This window comes from Globicephala melas, chromosome 2 (genome assembly GCF_963455315.2).
Source record: "Globicephala melas chromosome 2, mGloMel1.2, whole genome shotgun sequence".
NCBI lineage: Eukaryota > Metazoa > Chordata > Mammalia > Artiodactyla > Delphinidae > Globicephala > Globicephala melas.
The window spans coordinates 111122255-111145521 of NC_083315.2; the positions used below are offsets into that span (position 1 = coordinate 111122255).

Sequence of the window (23267 nt, forward strand, 5' to 3'; positions counted from 1 at the left end):
GGTAGAAACTAACACAACAATGTAAAGCAATTATACTCCAATAAAATTTTTAAAAAAAAGAATGTTTATAAATGTTTATTGACTAAATTGTACTCCTGGAAGTTTGAAATGCCTGTTTCAGATTTCCAAAACTCTTTTATTATTTATGTGGATACTGTTGGTAAAATTGAGCTAAAATTTCAGTTATTCCCTGAGTTGTGAATTGGTACCTTGAAAAAGTTTAATTTACTTCACACAGATAAACTGATTTCCCTAAGCAATTTTCCTTTGTTTACTGAGATAACAGCCCCTCTCTTTGGACAGGATTTTTGATTATATCACCCTGTTATAATTTGTGCTTATATTCTAAAACCAACAATGTGTAGATTGGTGTTAATATTTACTTTTCCTTTGAAGCTTTGTTTCTTATATCCTACAATTTAAGCAGTATATTTCTTTCTTTCTTATCTCTGATGAAGAGTCTACCCTCTAATAGGTGATTCATATTAGATGTGAATAAAAAGCAGTATTTTTAAAATTGTTGTAAAATATACATAACAGTTCAGTAGCATTATGTACATTCATATTGTTGTGCAACCATCACTACCATCTATCTCCAGAACTTTCTCATCTTCCCAAACTGAGTCTCTTTACCCAGTAAACAATAACTCTGAATTCCCTCCTCCCTCTGGCCCCTGGTAAGCATCATTCTCCTTTCAGAAACAGTATTTTTTATAATAAGATGAGAGAATGAAGCATGAGGAAAACTTTTTTTTTTTCTTTTTTGTGGTACGTGGGCCTCTCACTGTTGTGGCCTCTCCTATTGTGGAGCACAGGCTCCAGACTTGCAGGCTCAGCAGCTGTGGCTCATGGGCCCAGCCGCTCTGCGGCATGTGGGATATTCCCAGACCGGGGCATGAACCCATGTCCCCTGCATTGGTAGGCGGACTCTCAACCACTGCACCACCAGGGAAGCCTGGAAAACATATTTTTTAAGATTGCATTAAACATAAACCTAACATTGATTTTATGATTTATTAATAAAATTTTATTTTATTTTTTTAATAAGGAAACCAGTGCATACTTTATTTTGCTGTCATTCTTAGAATCTTCTTTTGGGAAAAACTCATCAACTCAAAGTTTGCAATATATTCCATAGTAGGTAGCTGCTACTTTTGCTACTGTTTCTTCTTCTTTTCAAGTTTTTGTTTTCATTTCTCTTTTTTACTTTTTATGTTTTTATTGAAGTATAGTCAACATTAAGGTTGTAAATCAGCAAATATTATCCATATGAAGGTAGGTGCTAAGCACTCTAGAGCAGCGGTCTCCAACCTTTTTGGCACCAGGAATCGGTTTCGTGGAAGACAGTTTTTCCACGGTCAGAGGGGAGGGGATGGTTCAGGCAGTAATGTGAGCGACGGGGTGGTTGGTTCAGGCAGTAACGTGAGTGATGGGGAGCGATGGGGAGTGGCAGATGAAGCTTTGCTTAGTTGTTTGCTGCTCACTTCCTGCTGTGTGGCCTGGTTCCTAACAGGCTGCAGACTGGTACCAGTCCACCGCCTGGGGCTTTGGGACCCCTACTGTAGAGAATCCAAGGATAATTAAATTACAAGACTTTCCTCTAGCATCTGTCACTCCCCTTCGCTCCACATTTATGCCATTACCACCTGAACCATCTCTCGCATTACTGCCTGAACCATCCCCCTCCCATCTGTGGAAAAATTATCTTCCACAAAACCAGTCCCTGGTGCCAAAAAGGTTGGGGACTGCTGCCCTAGACAAGCGTTCCATACCTTTTTTCCATTCTTGGACCTTTTTTTGAGTATTTGTTATATAAATGGATTCCGTCCATGAAAATGTATTTGTACCTACAGAAACACTATTTTTATATATGATTTCAGAAGGTTCGCAGTCCTCCAGTTAAAAGTCTCATCCCTAAACCCTTGTATACTATTGGTGGGAATGTAAATTGGTACAGCCGCTGGGGAAAACATTATGGAGGTTTCTCAAAAAACTAAAAGTAGAACTACCATATGGCCCAGCAATTCCACTTCTGAATATATATATATATATATATATCTGAAAGAAACAAAAACACTAATTCGAAAAGATACATGCCACCCCAATGTTCATAGCAGCATTATTTACAAAAGCCAAGATATGTAAGCAACCCAAATGCCTATTATCAGGTGAATGGATAAAGAAGATGTACACACACACACACACACACACACACACACACACACACACACACACACACAATGGAATACTACTCAACTGTAAAAAAGAATGAAAATTTGCTATTCACAACAACATGGATGGATTTGGAGGGTATTATGCTAAGTGAAGTAAGTCAGACAGAGAAAGATAAATACTGTATAATGTTGCTTTTATGTGGAATCCAAAAAAATACAACAAACTAGTGAATATAACAAAAAAGAAACAGACTCACAGATACAAAGAGCAAACTAGTGGTTACTAGTGGGGGCAGTATAGGGGTAGGGGATTTAGAGGTACATACTATTAGATGTAAAATAAGCTACAAGGATATTATATTTTATAATACTTCTAAATGGAACATAACATTTAAAAATTATGAGTCACTATATTGTATGCCTGTAACATATATAATATTGTACATCAACTATACTCCCAAAAAAAAAAAAAAAAAAGGTCCCAGCCCTAGGAGATAGAGCAAGGGGAAGGGCAGGGAGAGGGAATGGCAGGTAAGAAAAAAAAACATGGATAGCTACAATGTGGAGTATGAGAAGTGCTGTATGAGAGATGTAAGCCCCATGGTATGGAGGATCAAAGGAAGAAGAGATCATGAGTTTGAAGAGAATTGTAAAACACATCATGGAGATGAACCTTAAAGAATAAATAAGATTCATTGTAGCACATTGAAGATAGCACCACACCTAGTTTGCTTTGTCTTTTCTTGGGAAAGAAATCTGAAAATGAAACTTCTAGTGTTCTATAATTCTGTTATGGAAACTTAACATATATGTCACTTGCCAAGTCTGCTTCATTAAAAAAAACCAATAGGGCCAGGTACTAAAGATGCTTTTGAAAATACATAAACTTAGCTATATCTGGACTATGACAGTAAAATTGTTGTTTATCAGTATTTTCTAAGTTTTCTATAATGAACGTGTATATTTTTATAATTTAAAAAGTAGATACCACTCATTCTTGTTTTTTTTTTAAATTGAAGTACAGTTGATTTACAATGTTGTGTTAATTTCTGCTGTACAGCAGTGATTCAGTTATACATATACATACATTCTATTTCACATTCTTTTCCATTATGGTTTATCACAGGATATTGAATATAATTCCCTGTGCTGTACGGTAGGACCTTGTTGTTTAATGTTTCTATATGTAGTAGTTTGCATCTACTAACCACAAACTCCCACTCCATCCCTCCCCCTCCCCCCTTGGCAACCACATGTCTGTGAGTCTGTTTTTGTTTTGTAAGTATGTCCATTTGTGTCGTATGTAGATTCCACATATAAGTGATATCATATGGTGTTTGTATTTGTCTTTCTCTTTCTGACTTCACTTAGTATGATAATCTCTAGGTCCATCCATGCGCTGCAAATGGTATTATTTCATTCTTTTTTATGGCTGAGTAATAGTCCATTGTATATATGTACATCACATCTTCTTTATCCATTCATCTGTCAATGGATATTTAGGTTGTTTCCATGTCCTGTCTATTGTAAATAGTGATATTGTGAACATAGGGGTGCATGGTTCTTTGAATTATAGTTTTGTCTGGATATATGCCCAAGAGTAGGATTGCTGGATCATACAGCAACTCTGTTTTTAGTTTTTGAGGAGCCTCCATACTGTTTTCCACAGTGGCGGCACCAACTTACATTCCCACCAACAGTGTAGGAGGGTTCCCTTTTCTCCACACCCTCTCCACCATTTGTTATTTGTAGACTTTTTAATGGTGGCCATTCTGATCAGTGTGAGGTGGTATCTCATTATAGTTTTGATTTACGTTTCTCTAATAATTAGCGATGTTGAACATCTTTTCATGTGCCTGTTGGCCATCTGTATGTCTTTGGAGAAATGTCTATTTAGGTCTTTTGCCCATTTTTTGATTGGGATGTTTGTTTCTTTTGTTTTTGAGTTAATGTGAGCTGTTTGTATATTGTGGAAATTAAGCCCTGTCGGCCATATCAGTTGCAAATATTTTCTCCCAATCCATAGGTTGTCTTTTCATTTTGTTTATGGTTTCCTTTGCTGAGAAAGCATGCATTTTTTAAAGACAATAAATTTCTGTGTAAATTGGTACCATGATGATTGGCTGTTATTAATAAACTGACATTTAATGACAGCCTTCCATATATTTGTTTTTTATTTAATGATCACAGGTGTTATATTATCCCTATTTTCTTAAATCTTTGAAGGGTTAAGTAACTTTCCCAAGACCACACAGTTACAGTGGGTTATAACTGAGGTTCATATCAGTTCTGATTGAGTTTAAAGCTCATGCTCTTAACCTCTACATCAAGCTGCCCTTATACAAAACCCAACAATATTTGACTCATTGGTTTTCTATGTTTAGTTCCGGCCCATTCAGCCCATTTAGGTTATAATTACTCTAATCCAGGCAATCTCTGATAAAAATAAATTTGTCAATGAATATGCCTAAACCTGTGCACCCATACATGGTGAGTATCCAACCAATGGTCTAGATTGGTGTCTCCTATATTCACGGTTTTTGCTTGTTTGTTTTTGACTCCTAAGAGATTGCTTTGGGCCCCTTTATACATCCTGGGAAGGTTGGAGGCAGTCTAGAAGCAGTCTCCTTTGGGCTTTAGGAGGAGAGCCCCAAATGATTCTTGGGAAGACCAATATTGTCTTTGGGCTGACCATACTGGTCTTGGGTATTTGGCTGGTTTCCAGGCACACTAGCTCTCAGTATAGCATTGTAGGTATCAGTGTTAATACAGTCATACAATGGCTTATTATGTCAATGTTAAAATTAATGGCAATGAGAAGACTAGATTTTCTACAGTCAGTATGTCTTAATTTTATAATTAGAAAAAAATAGCAAACGAAGAAAGTATCCTACCAAAAGAATTTGGGGGGGACAGATGCATATGATGATTGTGTCTTTGTATATGTGTGTTTGCTAAAGGCTTAGTTCCTGAGGTTTGGTTTTATTCAGGCCAATGTCATTTCACAACTAATATATCTAAGTATATACCAGAATTAAGCCAGCTCCCAAGATTTGGATGGAAGTGCACCAACCAAAGGGTTACTGGCCTGGCTTGAACCATGGCTTTCATCAATTTATATAATCTGGAGCAGACTGTCAGAATCATGTCTGCCTTTCTAGACCTAATTAAATTATCTTTTCTCTACTTGTGAACCTAATCTTCCTTTCCTCTTATCATTGACTTTAGATCTCTTTTAAGATATGCTGTGTTCTACTTTTTCTTATGTCCCATATCCCACAAACCACATAAGCTTCTTAGACTCCCATTTGAGCCCCCCTGTGATTTGACTTCCCTTCCTTTCCCACTAAACTCCTTCATATACCATGGGATCACTCCCCCAAAAACCTTATATACTCACTGCCCCCTCTTTCCTTCCTTTACTTTCCAAAATCTCTAACTTAGCATACATTTGACCCTCACTTAAAATGTCTTTCCTACCCAGTCAGTGGGAACCCCAATCCTGCATACCCTTTATTCTAAATGCCTACTACTTAGCATTTTCCCCAAACCCGCATTTAGGAAACATTTCTCCCTCTTTGGAATTCACATAGCATTTTATTTGGACCGTTCCTATAGCACTTCTTATGTTCTCTGTTCAAAACTTGCGTAACTGTGTTATCTTCTCTACCAGACTGTTACACCCTGGAGGGCTAAGGCTCTGTTTCATTCATCTTTGTGTTTCTCACGATACTAAACTCAGTGCCTTCCTGTGACCACTCAGGAAATGTTGATCAGTGAATGAGTGTTTTATCTGTGTTGGTATTATCTTCCCAACTAGGTGGTAAGCTGCTTGAATGCAATAATTTTTTCCTATTTATCACAGTATTTCTTAGAGTACCTTGGACAATGGCTTATGCAATTAATATTGATTGAATAAATGACAAAGCTAGTTGACTAATTGTCACTGTTTATGTGAACAGATCTGCGCCCCCTTATCTTTCTTACCATCCTGCTAACTCACTCCTGTGATCTCTCCCACCCCAACTGCTTTTACCTAGGAACTTTTTTTCTATGTGTAAGTTAAAGAAAGCATTTATTTTAAAAAACATACATTTTATTTCACTCTTCCTTTGAGAGAAAAATATTTTCATTTTAGGGATTTCTTTATGCTGTCTTTTTTCTTGTACTATATATAACATCCTTGTGGTTAGTTGATACCTTTTAGTATTAACTTTTTTTGGTGTCTGGGATAATAGTCTGCATGTGGGCAGTTGTTATTTGGTTACATGCAGGCTCTGTATTAAATTACTGGTGAGAATCACTAGCATTGCTCCATTGTAAGATAATAAATTCTTTTATTTACTTGCAGGGATATTTAGCAAAGTGTTAAGTACCTCTCTCTTTATCCTTACCTGTGGAATACCTGCCTACCCCATAGACTTATAAGGATCAAATGAGATAATGAATATAAAAGCTCCATCTAAATGTATGGTATTTTTTAGAAACTACTTGAACACTTTAAAAGAGGTTTTCAGACAATGATGTCACAAAGAAAGAAAACTACAGGCCAATATCACTGATGAACACAGATGCAAAAATACTAGCAAACAGAATCCAACAGCACATTAAAAGGATCATACACCATGATCAAGTGGGGTTTATTCCAGGAATGCAAGGATTCTTCAATATACCCAAATCAATCAATGTGATACACCATATTAACAAATTGAAGGAGAAAAACCATATGATCATCTCAATAGATGCAGAGAAAGCTTCCGACAAAATTCAACACCCATTTATGATAAAAACCCTGCAGAAAGTAGGCATAGAGGGAACTTCCTCAACATAATAAAGGCCATATATGACAAACCCACAGCCAACAGTGTCCTCAATGGTGAAAAACTGAAACCATTTCCACTAAGATCAGGAACAAGACAAGGTTGCCCACTCTCACCACTCTTATTCAACATAGTTTTGGAAGTTTTAGCCACAGCAATCAGAGATGAAAAAGAAATAAAATGAATCCAAATTGGAAAAGAAGAAGTCAAGCTGTCACTGTTTGCAGATGACATGATACTCTACATAGAGAATCCTAAAGATGCTACCAGAAAACTACTAGAGCTAATCAATGAATTTGGTAAAGTAGCAGGATACAAATTTAATGCACAGAAATCTCTGGCATTCCTATAATATACATTAATGATGAAAAATCTGAAAGAGAAATTAAGGAGAAACTCCCATTTACCATTGCAACAAAAAGAATAAAATATCTAGAAATAAACCTACCTAAGGAGACAAAAGACCTGTATGCAGAAAACTATAAGACACTGATGAAAGAAATTAAAGATGATACAAATAAATGGAGAGATATACCATGTTCTTGGATTGGAAGAATCAACATTGTGAAAATGACTCTACTCTCCAAAGCAATCTACAGATTCAATGCAATCCCTATCAAACTACCACTGTCATTTTTCACAGAACTAGAACAAAAAATCTTAAAATTTGTATGGAAACACAAAAGACCCCGAATAGCCAAAGCAATCTTGAGAACGAAAAATTGAGCTGGGGGAATCAGGCTCCCGGACTTCAGACTATACTACAGAGCTACAGTAATCAAGACAGTATGGTACTGGCACAAAAACAGTAATATAGATCAATGGAACAGGATAGAAAGCCCAGAGGTAAACCCACGCACATATGGTCACCTTATCTTTGATAAAGGAGGCAAGAATATACAATGGAAAAAAGACAACCTCTTCAATAAATGGTGCTGGGAAAACTGGACAGCTACATGTAAAAGAATGAGATTAGAACACTTCCTAACACCATACACAAAAATAAACTCAAAATGGATTAGACCTAGGGCTTCCCTGGTGGCGCAGTGGTTGAGAGTCCACCTGCCGATGGAGGGGACGCGGGTTCGTGCGCCGGTCCAGGAAGATCCCACATGCCGCGGAGCGGCTGGGCGCATGAGCCATGGCCGCTGAGCCTGCGCGTCCGAAGCCTGTGCTTTGCAGGAGCCTGTGCTTTGCAGTGGGAAAGGCCACAACAGTGAGAGGCCCGCGTACCGAAAAAAAAAAAAAAAGGATTAGACCTAAATGTAAGGCCAGAAACTATCAAACTCTTAGAGGAAAACATAGGCAGAACCCTCTATGACATAAATCACAGGAAGATCCTTTTTGACCCACCTCCTAGAGAAATGGAAATAAAAACAAAAATAAACAAATGGGACCTAATAAAACTTAAAAGCTTTTGCACAGCAAAGGAAACCATAAATAAGACCAAAAGACAACCCTCAGAATGGGAGAAAAAATTTGCAAATGAAGCAACTGACAAAGGATTAATCTCCAAAATTTACAAGCAGCTCATGCAGCTCAATAACAAAAAAACAAACAACCCAATCCAAAAATGGGCAGAAGACCTAAATAGACACTTCTCCAAAGAAGATATACAGATTGCCAACAAGCACATGAAAGAATGCTCAGCATCATTAATCATTAGAGAAATGCAAATGAAAACTACAATGAGATATCATCTCACACTGGTCAGAATGGCCATCATCAAAAAATCTAGAAACAGGGCTTCCCTGGTGGCGCAGTGGTTGAGAGTCTGCCTGCCGATGCAGGGGACACGGGTTCGTGCCCCGGTCCGGGAAGATCCCACATGCCGCGGAGCGGCTGGGCCCGTTATCCATGGCCGCTGAGCCTGCACGTCCTGAGCCTGTGCTCTGCAATGGGAGAGGCCACAGCAGTGAGAGGCCCGCATACTGCAAAAAAAAAAAAAAAAAATCCAGAAACAATTAATGCTGGAGAGGGTGTGGAGAAAAGGGAACACTCTTGCACTGTTGGTGGGAATGTAAATTGATACAGCCACTATGGAGAACAGTATGGAGGTTCCTTAAAAAACTACAAATAGAACTACCATATGACCCAGCAATCCCACTACTGGGCATATACCCTAAGCAAACCATAATTCAAAAAGAGTCACGTACCAATATGTTCATTGCAGCTCTGTTTACATTAGTCAGGACATGGAAGCAACCTAAGTGTCCATCAACTGATGAATGGATAAAGAAGATGTGGGACATATATAGAATGGAATATTTCGTTGCCATAAAAAGCAACGAAATTGAGTTATTTGTAGTGAGGTGGATGGACCTAGAGTCTGTCACACAGAGTGAAGTAAGTCAGAAAGAGAAAAACAAATACCGTATGCTAACACATATATATGGAATCTAAGAAAAAAAAAAAGTCATGAAGAACCTAGGGTTAAGGCGGGAATAAAGACACAGACCTACTAGAGATTGGACTTGAGGATATGGGGAGGGGGAAGGGTAAGCTGTGACAAAGTGAGAGAGTGGCATGGACATGTATACACTACCAAACATAAAATAGATAGCTAGTGGGAAGCAGCCGCATAGCACAGGGAGATCAGCTCGGTGGTTTGTGACCACCTAGAGGGGTGGGATAGGGAGGGTGGGAGGGAGGGAGACGCAGGTGGAAAGAGATATGGGAACATATGTATATGTATAACTGATTCGCTTTGTTATAAAACAGAAACTAACACACCGTTGTAAAGCAATTATACTCCAATAAAGATGTTAAAAAAATAAGTAAAAGGTTTTTTGGGGGGAGGGGGTGGATAGTGAAATGTGAATTACAAAGAGCCTTTATATGAACTTTGCATTTCTCCATGCCATGTTGAGAATGAAATTGTTTTATACTTGTAAAGAGACATCCTTTTGCAAAATTCATGGAGGCAGACCTGTACAAGCAAAAAAACCTTCTTTCTGAATGCTAATTAGCAACTCTTTGTATGTGTTCGATTTTGTTCCATGGGATAGATGACAAGCTTATTATAAGAATAAACTTTAACGAAAAAAATATCATCCTCTTATTTGTGTTAAAATCGTGTAGCAACAATAGTGATAAATGTGTTGACAGTAGTATTAGTGGCTAATGATTTAAATTTGAGCTTATGTGGACTGAATCATTACATACTGCAAGTGCCTTGAATTTGTAGTAATTGCTAGAGGGAAAGGAGACAGAATAGTGTGTGGCAAATAACCGGTTACAGTCTTTGGATTTACTCTTGTCTTGTTGAACCTGCCAAGGGGAAAAGCCAGAGTTATCAGTGCTGGTTTTGTTTTGTTGTTTTTCTTACTTTTTTTTTTTTTTGTAATACAGTTTGCTGAGTTTTTGCTTGTTGTTTGTTTCACTTGTAAATTAGTTGGTGCCATATATTGAATTGGGTAGACTCCATCATTGACTTCCAAGTTTTTGTTTTTTTGTTTTTTAATGAATAGCGATGAACTCTTGGGAATTATTGAACACTTAACTGCTCATCCATAATGGAAGAGGATTAATATTTCTTTTAGGAACATTATAAGTTCCTTGAAATTTTTGAAAATATATGCACTATGCTAGTATTTGAATTCTAATAAATGTTGCCTAAAATATTTTTCTTCCTTCCTTTGCTTCAACTGAGATCCTCTGTATGAGTATCTGAAGACTATCTTAATTTGACTTTAACTCTTGGAATTAAGAGTTTATGCCTCTCATGAAATCTATGAAGCATATTTTTGTTTTTTGAGAGACTGGAGAGTTTTAGTAATTTATTCATATTAAGGTGCTATATTAGTCAGGGTCCTGGCTGGAAAGAGATGACACATCTTTAAAGGAATTAACAGAGTGGGTTTAATGAAGGGACTAGTTACCGAGGTGTGGGCAGCATTAAGGAAACAAACAAGAGATGGTGAAGTACCCAGAGACTAGTGACAGTAGGAATTTTTACTGTCTCTCTGCCTGAAGGGGCAGAGAGTGAACTGTGTCGGTGGGACCTGGCGACTGCTGAAGCCATGGAGGAGGGGCTGCCTGTTGGGATTTGTGGCCACAGAGGAACAGAGCCAAGGGCAGAACTCCTGCAAGGCAGGGAGGGAGCAGTTGTGTGTGGTACTAATAGTACTAGAGCGTCTTTCTCCTCCCACAGCCTCCTATCCCGCTGATACCTCCTACTGGCAGATCCTTATTGAAAGCCAGAGGGTAAGGAAACTCAGGTGATACAGTCCACAGAGGTCAGCTACCTGGGCACTGATCAGGGCAGAGAATGAAGCAGAGCTTGGGGAAGGTGGAGAGGAAGGAAGTGGAGCACAGCAAGTGGAAAATAACCAGAAGTTTTTTTTTTCTTCATGATCATCATTATAACTGTGAATTAGTGACTTGCAATACATGAAATACAAAGCAAAGATTCCTGCCCTCTAAAAGTTTGAAGCTAATACAGATATCAGTAGTACACTCAAATTAGTGAAAATCCATGCTATCAGAAAGCAAAATTTTACTGTCATCAAATTAATGAATAGAATATTTATATTGGAGATGAACTCTGATATAAGTATATTTTGTTGCAGTGGGGAGTAATGGATAGAAGAGTTTATTCTGATAGGGTAGAGTTATGAAAAAAGTTCTCCTTCACTTCATTAAGTAAAGATTGATGCAGGAATAAAACTTTTGGAAATGGTTCTTATAAGAGAAGCGACAAAGACTGAACACTCGCAAGGGGAGCAACATGATCACATCTTGGTCCTCTCTCTTATTCTTCCAGGGGAGGGCAGAGAAAACAGCCAAGTAGTCCTAGTGTGGGGCCTGTTTTGATCTCTTTTCTATAGGGAGGGAGAAGCTACTGTATACGGCAGAGTAGTCAGACAATATGCTAAATATCCATGGGCTCAAGAGAAGCTGCACTACCAGACTGGCATTACATTATGAAAATGAGGCGATGCACTTTCTTCCTGTCTGGACTCTACAGAGAGAAGGAAAGCCAGAAGCTTTTCTGCCTCTCATTCACTTAAATGAGATGGGGTGGGAATTTTAAATAAAGCCACCTTAATATTTCAGTCATCGTTTAAAGTGAAAGGCATTTATTGCCTGTGGAAGGCATTGGGCCTTTTGCCACATTAACTGAACTCCTATTCACTCATGATAGATTCTTGAGAAAAAGCTGTACAAGTCCACACTAGTATTTTCCCCACCAACAGCAGTTTGGCCTCAATTATCTCTTTTACAGTAATACTCTTTGACTGCCAATTTGGACAGTAGTTTTTATAACATGAAAGCCTATTGGGGTTTGGAGAATCAGAAACTTACTGTTGCCATCATTAAATAAGTAAATGACCATGGGCCATATTTGGCTACTTTGGATTTTTGTGCTGTTTTTCCCCTACATTTTATAATTTATAATTACCTCAAATTGTAAAGCTTGAAACATGCTTGTACCTAATAGGTGGTAGACTTAGGCCATAGCTTTTCCTGGTATTCAGAGATAGTAAATCTTCATTATGTTTTCAGTTTGTAGTGTGAAACTTTAAAGGAGACAGTCAGTTTTGGACTTCTTCCAGGTATCTTTCCGTGCAAATGTTGGACAGGATTATAATTTATGGATATTTGGCAAAGAATCGCATGATGTGGAAGAGAATTATTGTTTTAGCCATCAAATTATAAAAATTCTTTCCAAAATAAAATTGTTTTGTTGTTAGACAAATTGTAGCCAAGGGTTAAAGACTAGGAATTGTATTCCAATGTTTTATCCTTTTTTTTTTTTTTTTTTTTACGGTACACGGGCCTCTTACTCTTGTGGCCTCTCCCGTTGCGGAGCACAGGCTCCGGACGCGCAGGCTCAGCGGCCATGGCTCACGGGCCCAGCCACTCCGCGGCATGTGGGATCTTCCCGAACCCGGGCACGAACCCGTGTCCCCTACATCGGCAGGCAGACTCTCAACCACTGCGCCACTAGGGAAGCCCTATCCTTTTTTTTAAATACAATTGTATTTATTTATTTTTATACAACAGGTTCTTATTAGTTATCCATTTTATACATATTAGTGGCCAATGTTTTATCTTTAAGGACACTCCTGGTACTCAGTCTGAAACTTCAGTCCTTGTTAGATTGGGAATCAAATTATAAAGCAAATACTGATATAATGCCATTGGTTAATGAACAACAATGTTTCCAATCTAAATTTAAGAAGCACGTTTCGAGAAGCCGGTAGGAGCCTGCGACGTTGTGCCGTTGTCTGAAGATTCTTCAATCACTATGTCAAGTGACACAGATGTTTCTCTTTCTTCATATGATGAAGATCAGGGATCTAAACTTATCCGAAAAGCTAGAGAGGCACCATTTGTCCCCATTGGAATGGCAGGTTTTGCAGCAATCATTGCATATGGATTATATAAATTGAAGAGCAGGGGCAATACTAAAATATCTGTTCACCTGATCCACATGCGCGTGGCAGCCCAAGGCTTTGTTGTGGGAGCAATGACTCTTGGTGTGGGCTATTCCATGTATCAAGAATTCTGGGCAAAACCTAAACCTTAGAAGACGAGATGCTGTCTTGGTCTTGGTGGTGTTTGCTTTAGTTAGACATCTCATATTGAGGTTATATGTTTATGTTGAAAATAAATTCTGTGGGTTGGACAATAACTTGGTAATTTGAATATTGGCTTCCTTTCTGGCAGGCTTGATTTGCCTAGTGACTAGTTCACTAGCTAGGTCATTCAGGGGAGTCAGATTAGCACAAAAATATGTCACTTTTTTTTTTTTTTGTGGTACGCGGGCCTCTCACTGTTGTGGCCTCTCCCGTTGTGGAGCACAGGCTCCGGCCATGGCTCACGGGCCCAGCCGCTCCGCGGCATGTGGGATCTTCCCGGACCAGGGCACGAACCCGTGTCCCCTGCATCGGCAGGTGGACTCTCAACCACTGCGCCACCAGGGAAGCCCAAAAAACATGTCACTTTTAAATGCACTTGGTAGTGGTACAGTGTCTGCCTTCTTAAACTCTTCTGATAAAATTAGTTGTAAAGAGGACAACATGCCAAACCTGAAAATGCTCCCAGTTGCTGCAGAATATCATATGCTTTTGATGTAATGTAGGAATCCTATTTACCCCAGTTAATTTAACTCTTTCTGACTGCCTTGTGGACTGAGTACTGTTTTTAAGGTCTGGTTGGCTCTTGAAGAACCCTTTCAGAACAGTGCACGGAATACAACATTATAAACCTCCCAGCAACTATGTGTGTGTTTTTAAACCAAACCTAAAGAGCTGGTAACAGCTGCTTTGAAGTAGTATCTGTTTGAGAATCATAGTTGTAAACATGAGAATAACTTAACTGTAGATCCCCGTTTAGCTGTTTTGTAATTGCAGAATTATAGTTTGCTGCTGTTATATTAGAATAATTTTTAAATGGCATTTTGAAATAGAAGTGTGTATTTTAAGTGCTAATGCAAAGGTAAATGAAAAATGCTTTTTAAATATGTGCAGTCTATTTTTTCTGAAAGAATCATAAATGTTAAACTAAATAAATTGCCTGTAATAGCAGTGAAAAAAAAAGAAGCAGGGCTTTTGTATTTGGGTCAACATATATTATAGGTAGAAGTTATAGTATGTTAGTTAACAGTTCAAAGAAATAGCCCGAGAATTAACAACTTTTGAACTATGACATGGAAAGACCCAGGATTTTAAAAACTCCCAAATGATTCTTATATAGTCAGCTTTCAGAATCACTTTGTCTAGACCAGCTTATCTGATGTTTGAATTCCTTGATTATCTAGGCTGTGTTTGGATGGGATGCTTCTGATATAGTTCATTCAGTTTTGTCGTTGAAGAATTTCTAGGCATTTTCTTCATAATATGTCTGACAGCTAAAATTCCTTAATATCTTAAAGTTCAATGAATAGTTAATGGCCAATGGGTAGTCAGATTCATATTAGAAACCACTTTTAAATCTATTAAACATTTATATGTTGAAAAAGTGCAAGTCCCACAGTCTATCATTTAAAAATTTTTGCACTTTGTCATAGATGTTAGAAATTTGATCAGAGTTTGATGTGTAGCTCTGAAGAATGTCTTCATGTCTTAAGTATGACAGTATTTGGAAATGGAGCAAAGCTTTTCCATGTAAAGTCTCAGCCTTTATTTCCTGAAAGACACCTGGCTAGATAAAGTTAAGGTAATCAAGGTATAGCAGTTCTCCTCTCTGGAGTTCATGGAGAAAGAATATGTATAAAAAGGGATGTGTTTCATTATTAAACAGGCAGCCTTTGGTGGTAGCTCACTATGAGCATGGGCAGGCTGAGCTTCATGTGCATCTAACAGAATTTGAAATACAAAATATTACATCTAAGAGCCCAACATGAACAGACACTCACAGAAGAGCAAAAGAGTTCTCTGAGTTGCAGAGAAATATGTGTACAACAAGTAGGCTCCCCTAGGTGTTTACTGATCAACATAATGATGGATTCAAGACTGGAGGGAAGCCAGGATTTTATCTTAACTTTACTGGAAATATCAGAAGTGGGGGGAGAATGAGAATGAAAGAGAGAGAGAGAGAGAGCAAAGTGTGAGCATAAGAGAACTGTTTCGTTCCACCCCAAGCTCTTTAGAATTTCCAGAAGCTTCACCTGTCCCCAGTGGTTCACAGTGAATGTAGTCTGGATCCCCTGGTGAATTCTTTGTTAGCATCATTAAGGTGAGGTGATTGGAAGCCTGTTGACTCCATTATTGAAGAGCCGATCTTTATCCCTAAACAGCAGATACGCATCCGGGATTCCTTGGACAAACTTGAATTCTTAATTAAGTTCCAAAGTGCAAGTGCTCTCTCTCACCAATGATTTTGAAATACTGTGCTTTCCACTAATTATTGTGTTTTATAATTCTTTTTGGCAGCAATTGACATAATTTCCTGTAACAAAATTCATTTCTAAAGTGAGCAAAATGATTGATCTTTAAATTAATAAAGCATATCCACTTTGTGACTGTAGTCAATTCTCTCCTCTGCAGGAATGGAGCATAGAGTCCAAAACAGTGACTCATGAAAGAATTGCTTATATTCCCTGTTGAAACACAGTCTGTGGGTACATTTGATGTGACTTTACCTTTTAAATTATGTTTTACTTAATCTGATACTAATATTAGTGGGCATTCCTTGATATTAAAGCAAATAATGTTTATAATTCAGGAGGTTTGGGAGTTGTAGAGGAGAATGACAGGGGAGAGCTAAAAAATACCAATCTCCTTTATAGTCAGTAAACAATTGTGTTTATGTTAAGCTAGCAGAAAATGATTATTTTCTTTTGCTGCAAGTATCTTTAAATAAATCAAGGAGCATCAGTAGCAGTAAATATTAGAGCACTGTGAACATTAAGAATAGCAGTTGATTTCTTCTTTTAAGTCTTAGTTGACTTTACACTGACATGCGCAAGGGCTGTATAGAATTACTCATCCAGGTATAATTATGGGCAGTTTCTGTTGTACATTTTTATTAGGTTCCAGCACTGAAGTTCTCAGTCAAGCCTGGGAATTAGATACAATTTATGCCATGGAGACTTAGAATGGCATAATTGAGTAATTCCACACTGGTATAATTATGATCAACCTAACATCTGGAATAATCAGTTTTAAATGCTTAACTACTGTGAACTCTGACCCAAATCCAGATATGCAGTTTTTTCCTCTCAATACTCAAGAGAATTGGCAATTAAGACAATACTCAAAATAATTATTTTTTAGGATGTTTACATATTTACCAGAATCCGATAGACACCTAACCTCTTACAGTAAATCTCAGCTGATATTTAAAAAGCCCTTACACAGATTACAACTTGGAAAATAACATTTAAACAATATTATTTAATTATTTGGACTTAGACATTTACCCTAGACAATGGATAGAAAATTCTCCATGGGATTCTTGAGATGGGTGTTTTATGATACTGTGTTTTTACCCCCAGAAAATAATTCCACTTACTGCAAACTAAACATTCTCTTTGTTGCTATTAGCATTCCTTATGGTCAGTAGAGGGAGCACAAGTTTTCTAACAAACCGTCACAAACTGAAGTGACGTATCAGTAATGGTATAAAAGGGAAAATCTAGGCTAGTTCATATTGGTTCATGTTCCAGGGTCCCTGAGAAAAATTAAAATTTATTAAGTAGAAGGCAAGAACTATAGAGATAAACTGTAGTATCAGATATGGAGACCATGTTTTAAGTTGAAATATATTAACAAGAAAAAAAATTGACATAATTCCTTTAATATTTAAAAATATGTGTTGTGATGCACAGATTGGCTAATGATTAATTTTACTGGAGGTTTTGTTTGTCTTTTGTTTGCTTTATTTCTTTATAAATTCCAGAGGTCACTTTAGGGGTGTCTGAAATGGTTACTTGTATGATGTACTAAAATTTGGTATAGCAAAAGAGGTGTGATTTATGCATGAGCCAGTTATGTTTTTGTATTTTTTAACAAGGGCTAGAAATTTTTTTCTCAGAAGAGCATTCTAAAGACTGACTGCGTTGTGATTAAGGACTTAGTCATTAGCTAAGGACATATATTTCAGAAAAAAAAAACTTACAAAAGTCTTTTATAATGTGGCTGGTAGTTCCAATGGAATGTTTACATGTTTTGTGAGCATTTGATGGGACATGGAAGATGATTGTTGTCCTTGTCAAAAAGTTACTATGATATATGAGTGGTGCTATTTAGATCACAAAGAAACTCAGGTGGCATAGATGCTTATTTGTGATACTGTGTTAGGGTTAAGTACAGAGGAAACCAAGTCACTTTAATCCCTCTCTCTGGGGTCTTATAGCTATAAAAATAATGTCACCAAGCATTTCAGTAACAGTTTTACATTCTTCTTTAAAAATGAGACAGCTCTTTAAAATTAAATAGGACCAATGGAAATAGGGTCATTTTATAGAGGAGTTAATTGAGATGTATTGAGATTTAGTGAGCTATTCAAGATTGTATAGTACATTAGGATAGTCAACAAAACCAGAATCCAGAGCTTTTGACTCCTGGTTCAAGAACTTACGAACTAAGAGTTCATACAGTTGTAGTCTAGAATGATTTGAAAATATAGGAAAATTATTTAAACCCTGATCCTTTGTTAAGTGCCTGTTTTGTGCACAGCATTGTGTTATTACTTTTGTTTGATAAAAAATTGAGAAAAATCATAACCATCCATGAAACTATATTGTGCAGTGGTAATACAAATAGTGGACAAAGGGTGTTTCAAACAAAAAATGTTTATATTATATGAAAGCTAAAGGTACTTTTTAGGGCTAATGCAATAGAAAACTCCCTGCATACTAGTATATAGTTATGAGAGAATTTGGAGGAAATAGCCAAGGAGGTTTTGCTTCCATGTGAAGAGAATGGCTCTGAGACTGAGGGGCCATAATTTTTGGAGGAGGTAGTCTTTCACACTTGCTTAAATAGGATTACTGAGGCAGTCAGGTTGAACAGGGGTGGTTTTGGAAACTATAGTTGAGGGAATGCTAAGTCATATAATCAGAGAGCTAGCTTGAAGACTGTCTGTCCTTGCATTAATTTTACAGCTAAGGAAACTGAGACCTGAGTGATTCTGAGTTATTTGCCCAATGTTAGTCACACAGGTGGATGGGGGCAGAACTGGAATTAGTTCCCCTCCAAATGCCTGGATATGATAACAGAATCTAGAAGGAGGCAATTTATGGAGATACATTGGTTGTAAAGAGTAGAGTTGAGTACACTTTTGCAGAGAGGTTATTTCCATCAATCTTTAAAAGAGGGAAAAGAGAAATGTTAATTCATTTTTGGTTTTTTTGGAAGAATAAATCAGAATAGAAGAATGTAGTGATCCATGGAACAAATTGAAAAGTAGGATGAGCTGCCTGATGGCAAATATGAAAATGACCTTGCTAGCAACTTCTAAGACATTTGTATTAATAACAATATTAAAGATAACAAAAATGGTGTTACCAACACAGCTACCATTTATTGAATGTTTACCCTGTGGCATCATGTCAAGTATCTTATGTACCTTAGTTCATTAAATTATTGCACCCTGTGACCTGAGTATTACTATGCCATTTTGTAGATGAAGAAACTGAATCTCAAAGAGATAAAGTTATTACCCTGGTCACACCAGTAGTCAGCTATGGAATAAAAATTTGAATACTGATTCTGTTTGAATTCCAAAGCTAGTGTTTCTGAAACTTGACTAATGAAAAGACCCTCTTTCTAAAGGAAAATAATCTGCCCCATGCCCCAAATAGACTTATTTTTATTATTAGACTACTTTAAGCATAAACACAGATTCCCTAAACTTATAGCTCTTATATAATTTTTTAAAACTAAAAAAATAACATATTAAATTCAAGCAAACTTACAAGATCAATAAAATTCAAATTAATGATAATAATATGAAAGATGAAGTTTTTGCTGAAATGAAAATACCAATTGCAAGATGAATTTGTAGCTAAATACTATTGCACAACTGTTGGTGGGAATGTAAATTGATACAGCCACTATGGAGAACAGTATGGAGGTTCATTAAAAAACTAAAAATAGAACTACCATATGACCCAGCAATCCCACTACTGGCATATACCCTGAGAAAACCATAATTCAAAAAGAGTCATGTACCACGATGTTCATTGCAGCACTGTTTACAATAGCCAGGACATGAAAACAACCTAAGTGTCCATTGACAGATGAATGGGTAAAGAAGATGTGGCACATATACAATGGAATATTACTCAGCCATAAAAAGAAACGAAATTGAGTTATTTGTAGTGAGGTGGATGGTCCTAGAGTCTGTCATACAGAGTGAAGTAAGTCAGAAAGAGAAAAACAAATACCGTATGCTAATATGTATATATGGAATCTAAAAAAAATAAAATAATGGTCACGAAGAACCTAGGGGCAGGACGGGAATAAAAATGCAGACCTACTAGAGAATGGACTTGAGGACACGGGGAGGGGGAAGGGTAAGCTGGGACAAAGAGAATGGCATGGACATATATACACTACCAAATGTAAAACTGATTTTACAGTTTTGGGAAGCAGCTGCACAGCACAGGGAGATCAGCTCGGTGCTTCGTGACCACCTAGAGGGGTGGGTTAGGGAGGGTGGGAGGGAGGGAGACGCAAGAGGGAAGAGATGCGGGGATATATGTATATGTATAACTGATTCACTTTGTTATGAAGCAGAAACTAACACACCATTGTAAAGCAATTATACTCCAATAAAGATGTTAAAAAAGATGTTAAAGACGTTATTGCACAGTTCTTCTGAGTTTGGCGTGCCTATATTGCTACATGCTTTGTGAGAACTTGGTTCCACTTCCACTTTCCTCTATTCTTAACTTTTTCAAATTATCCCTTCTGACAGTACTCTTTAATAGTATCATTTGCTCTTCACTTGGTGTCATCAGTTATTTATTGTTAATTATACCTCTGTTCTCCTTAGCTGGACAAAGAACTGCCAATTTGATGGTTTGGAAGCTGAAATGTCATGGCAGTGTATATTTAGTTATAAGATGATGGTCATCCAGGTGATCTGGGATATGTTCATTTTTTTCAGTTTATCATCTAGAAGAAACCACAAAACTTAAGAAATTCATAGTGTCTACAAATCATAACCAGGTCTCTGGTGTTTCCACTTCCAGAAAAAATTGCACTGCCCTTTCCCTCAAAACTCTCAAAACCATCTTGTTTCTGTGAGATAATAGTGGAGACCCAGGAAAGCCTCCATCTCCATCTACTCTCAGTGCTGCCTTAGTTCAGGCTACCACTGTTTTGCATCTGAACTTCTGCCACAGCTCCTAGTTTTACCCCACCAGACTATTCTCCACAGTGTATTCTACACTAGTGAGTTTTCTGTAATACAAACTTTTAGAACTCAGCTTAGCTACCACTTCTTTCTGGAAACTTTGCCCCATTTCTTCTTATCACCTGCTTCCTGACCCTATCCATTATCACCTTTGCTATCCTCTCCCCTAGATTGAATTAGTTACCTTTCCTTTATTCTTGTTTTATAACTCCATAACATTCTAGGCCTACCTTATTAAAATGCTTAGCACATTGTGTTGAATCCTTAATTTTGGGTCTCCCCAAGTAGGGTGTTAGGTTCTTGAAAGTGAAGCCTACGTTGTACATCTTTTACGTAGCACATTGTCTGAAAAGGAGGAAGGTTCTGATGATACAGCTGTGACCTTGAATCACAGGTCAGTTGTACTTTTAGGAGGAGTCAAAAATATGCAAGAGCAAAGTAGACATTTCCTTGTCTTTCCCATTCATGTATGTGAAATTTATACAAATTACCTAAATAGTTAATATAGTAGACTCTTTGAGTGTATAATCAACATAATTTTGGAAGTAATCTTTCCATAAGGAATTATATGATAGCATCATTTTGCTCTCTTTTTGTGTTCTTTTGGTTAGGAGCTGTGATTATCTCCACGCCCCAGGACATTGCATTGATGGACGCACATAAGGGAGCTGAGATGTTTCGAAAAGTCCACGTGCCTGTAAGCATTTACACCTTCATTGTTGCAAAAATCTGAAACACTTCTAACTGAAAAAGCAAATCATGGAGAAATACAATCCAAATGTTAATTTAGTTCTGTGTAGAAATCTGTTTGAACACCCTACTTCATTTTGATGGTCACTCTAAAAACACATATATAGGCACAAACATATATGCATGTTATATTAATCAAGGAGAATTCTAGAACATCCTTCAGGCATGAATTTTCTGAACAAGTACTACCTTTCTCAACTATTTGTAGCTATCACTGAAAAAATAATAATAAGAGAATTTTAAGAAATTATTTAGGTAGATACACTTGAACAGGTCACTGATGGGAAACAGGTGAAAAAGATAACCTTTTTCCTTCTGTCTTCTACAGTTTAACTCATTTGTAACTCACCATTTTCTTGAAAGTATCTAAGAATTTTGTATACAAAATTGGCAAAAAAATAAAAAATACAAAAATAAGAGAAAGGACAATTAAAATCAGGTGGAGTCAGAAGTGAAGTCTGTAAATAACTTGCATGCCATTAGGGGACTTAAATACATGCTAGAAGTATGCCATGAATTTTGCAGCAGCCACAGGGAAAGAAACATAGGACCATTATACAACTGTCCATTTCCATGAGGTTAAAAGAGAGCTTGAAGCACTATTTACAATAGCCAAGACATGGAAGCAACCTAAATGTCCATCGACAGATGAATGGATAAAGAAGATGTGGTGCATATATACAATGGAATATTACTCAGCCATCAAAAAGAATGAAATAATGCCATTTGTGCCTATATGGATGGACCTAGAGATTATCATACTAAGCGAAGTAACTCAGAAAGGGAAAGGTAAATACCATATGATATCACTTGTATGTGGAATCTAAAGTACAGTACACATCAACATACCTACGAAACAAAAACAGACTCAAAGACATAGAGAACAGACTCGTGGTTGCCAAGGGGGTTGGGGGGTAGGGGAGGGAAGGAACAGGTGTTTGGGATTAGCAGATGCAAACTGTTATATACAGGATGGATAAACAACAAGGTCATACTGTATAGGACAGGGAACTATATTCAATGTCCTGTGATAAACCATAATGGAAAAGAATATGAAAAAGAATATATATATATGTATGTATGTATAACTGAGTCACTTTGCTATATAGAAGAAATTAACACAACATTGTAAATCAACTATACTTAAGTAAAATTAAAAAAAAAAAAAGCTTGCTGCTCAAGAGAAGCAGAGGTGAGAGAAGAGAGGTATAACTCTCCAGGTCCTTAGAAATAAAAGAAACCCTGTATGTAATGAACACATTTTTGTCACCTTTGTAACCATAAATAGAGGGTTCTTCCTCCTAGTGTGCCTCATCAAAATCAAGTGGACTTGTGCCAGAGAGTGGTTTAGAACAAGCATTTCAGTAAGGTGCCAACGTGATGCTTCCATCTCTATGGCTCCTAGTGGCCTTGCTTAATTCAGGGTTAGATTTTTGAGCTTATAGAGCAGAGCTTTTTGGTTTTATTTTCCATGATGGTTTATTACAGGATATTGAATATAGTTCCCTGTGCTATACAGTAGGACCTTGTTGTTTATCCACTCTATATATAATAGTTTGCCTCTGTTCACCCCAAACTCCCAGTCCAAACCACACCCCCACAATCACAGGTGTGTTCTCTATGTCTGTGAGTCTGTTTCTGTTTCATAGATAAGATCATTTGTGCCACACTTCAGATTCCACATTTAAGTGATATTATATGGCATTTA

The 23267-nt window shown here is 37.3% G+C and overlaps 1 protein-coding gene and 1 pseudogene across 12 annotated transcripts in view; both read left to right on the plus strand.

The window, feature by feature from the left end:
* NUBPL (NUBP iron-sulfur cluster assembly factor, mitochondrial) overlaps positions 1–23267 on the plus strand; it is a 397698-nt gene that overhangs the window by 198182 nt on the left and 176249 nt on the right. For all 12 annotated transcript variants that reach the window (XR_009563092.1, XR_009563093.1, XM_030854758.2 and 9 more), the window contains one exon: positions 21421–21506. Coding sequence is in view for 10 of the 12 variants with exons in the window: in XM_030854758.2 (XP_030710618.1) it covers positions 21421–21506 (86 nt within the window). In the remaining 2 variants the exon portion in view is untranslated. The remainder of the gene's footprint in view (positions 1–21420; positions 21507–23267) is intronic.
* Positions 13235–13618, plus strand: LOC115852197 (HIG1 domain family member 1A, mitochondrial pseudogene; annotated as a pseudogene).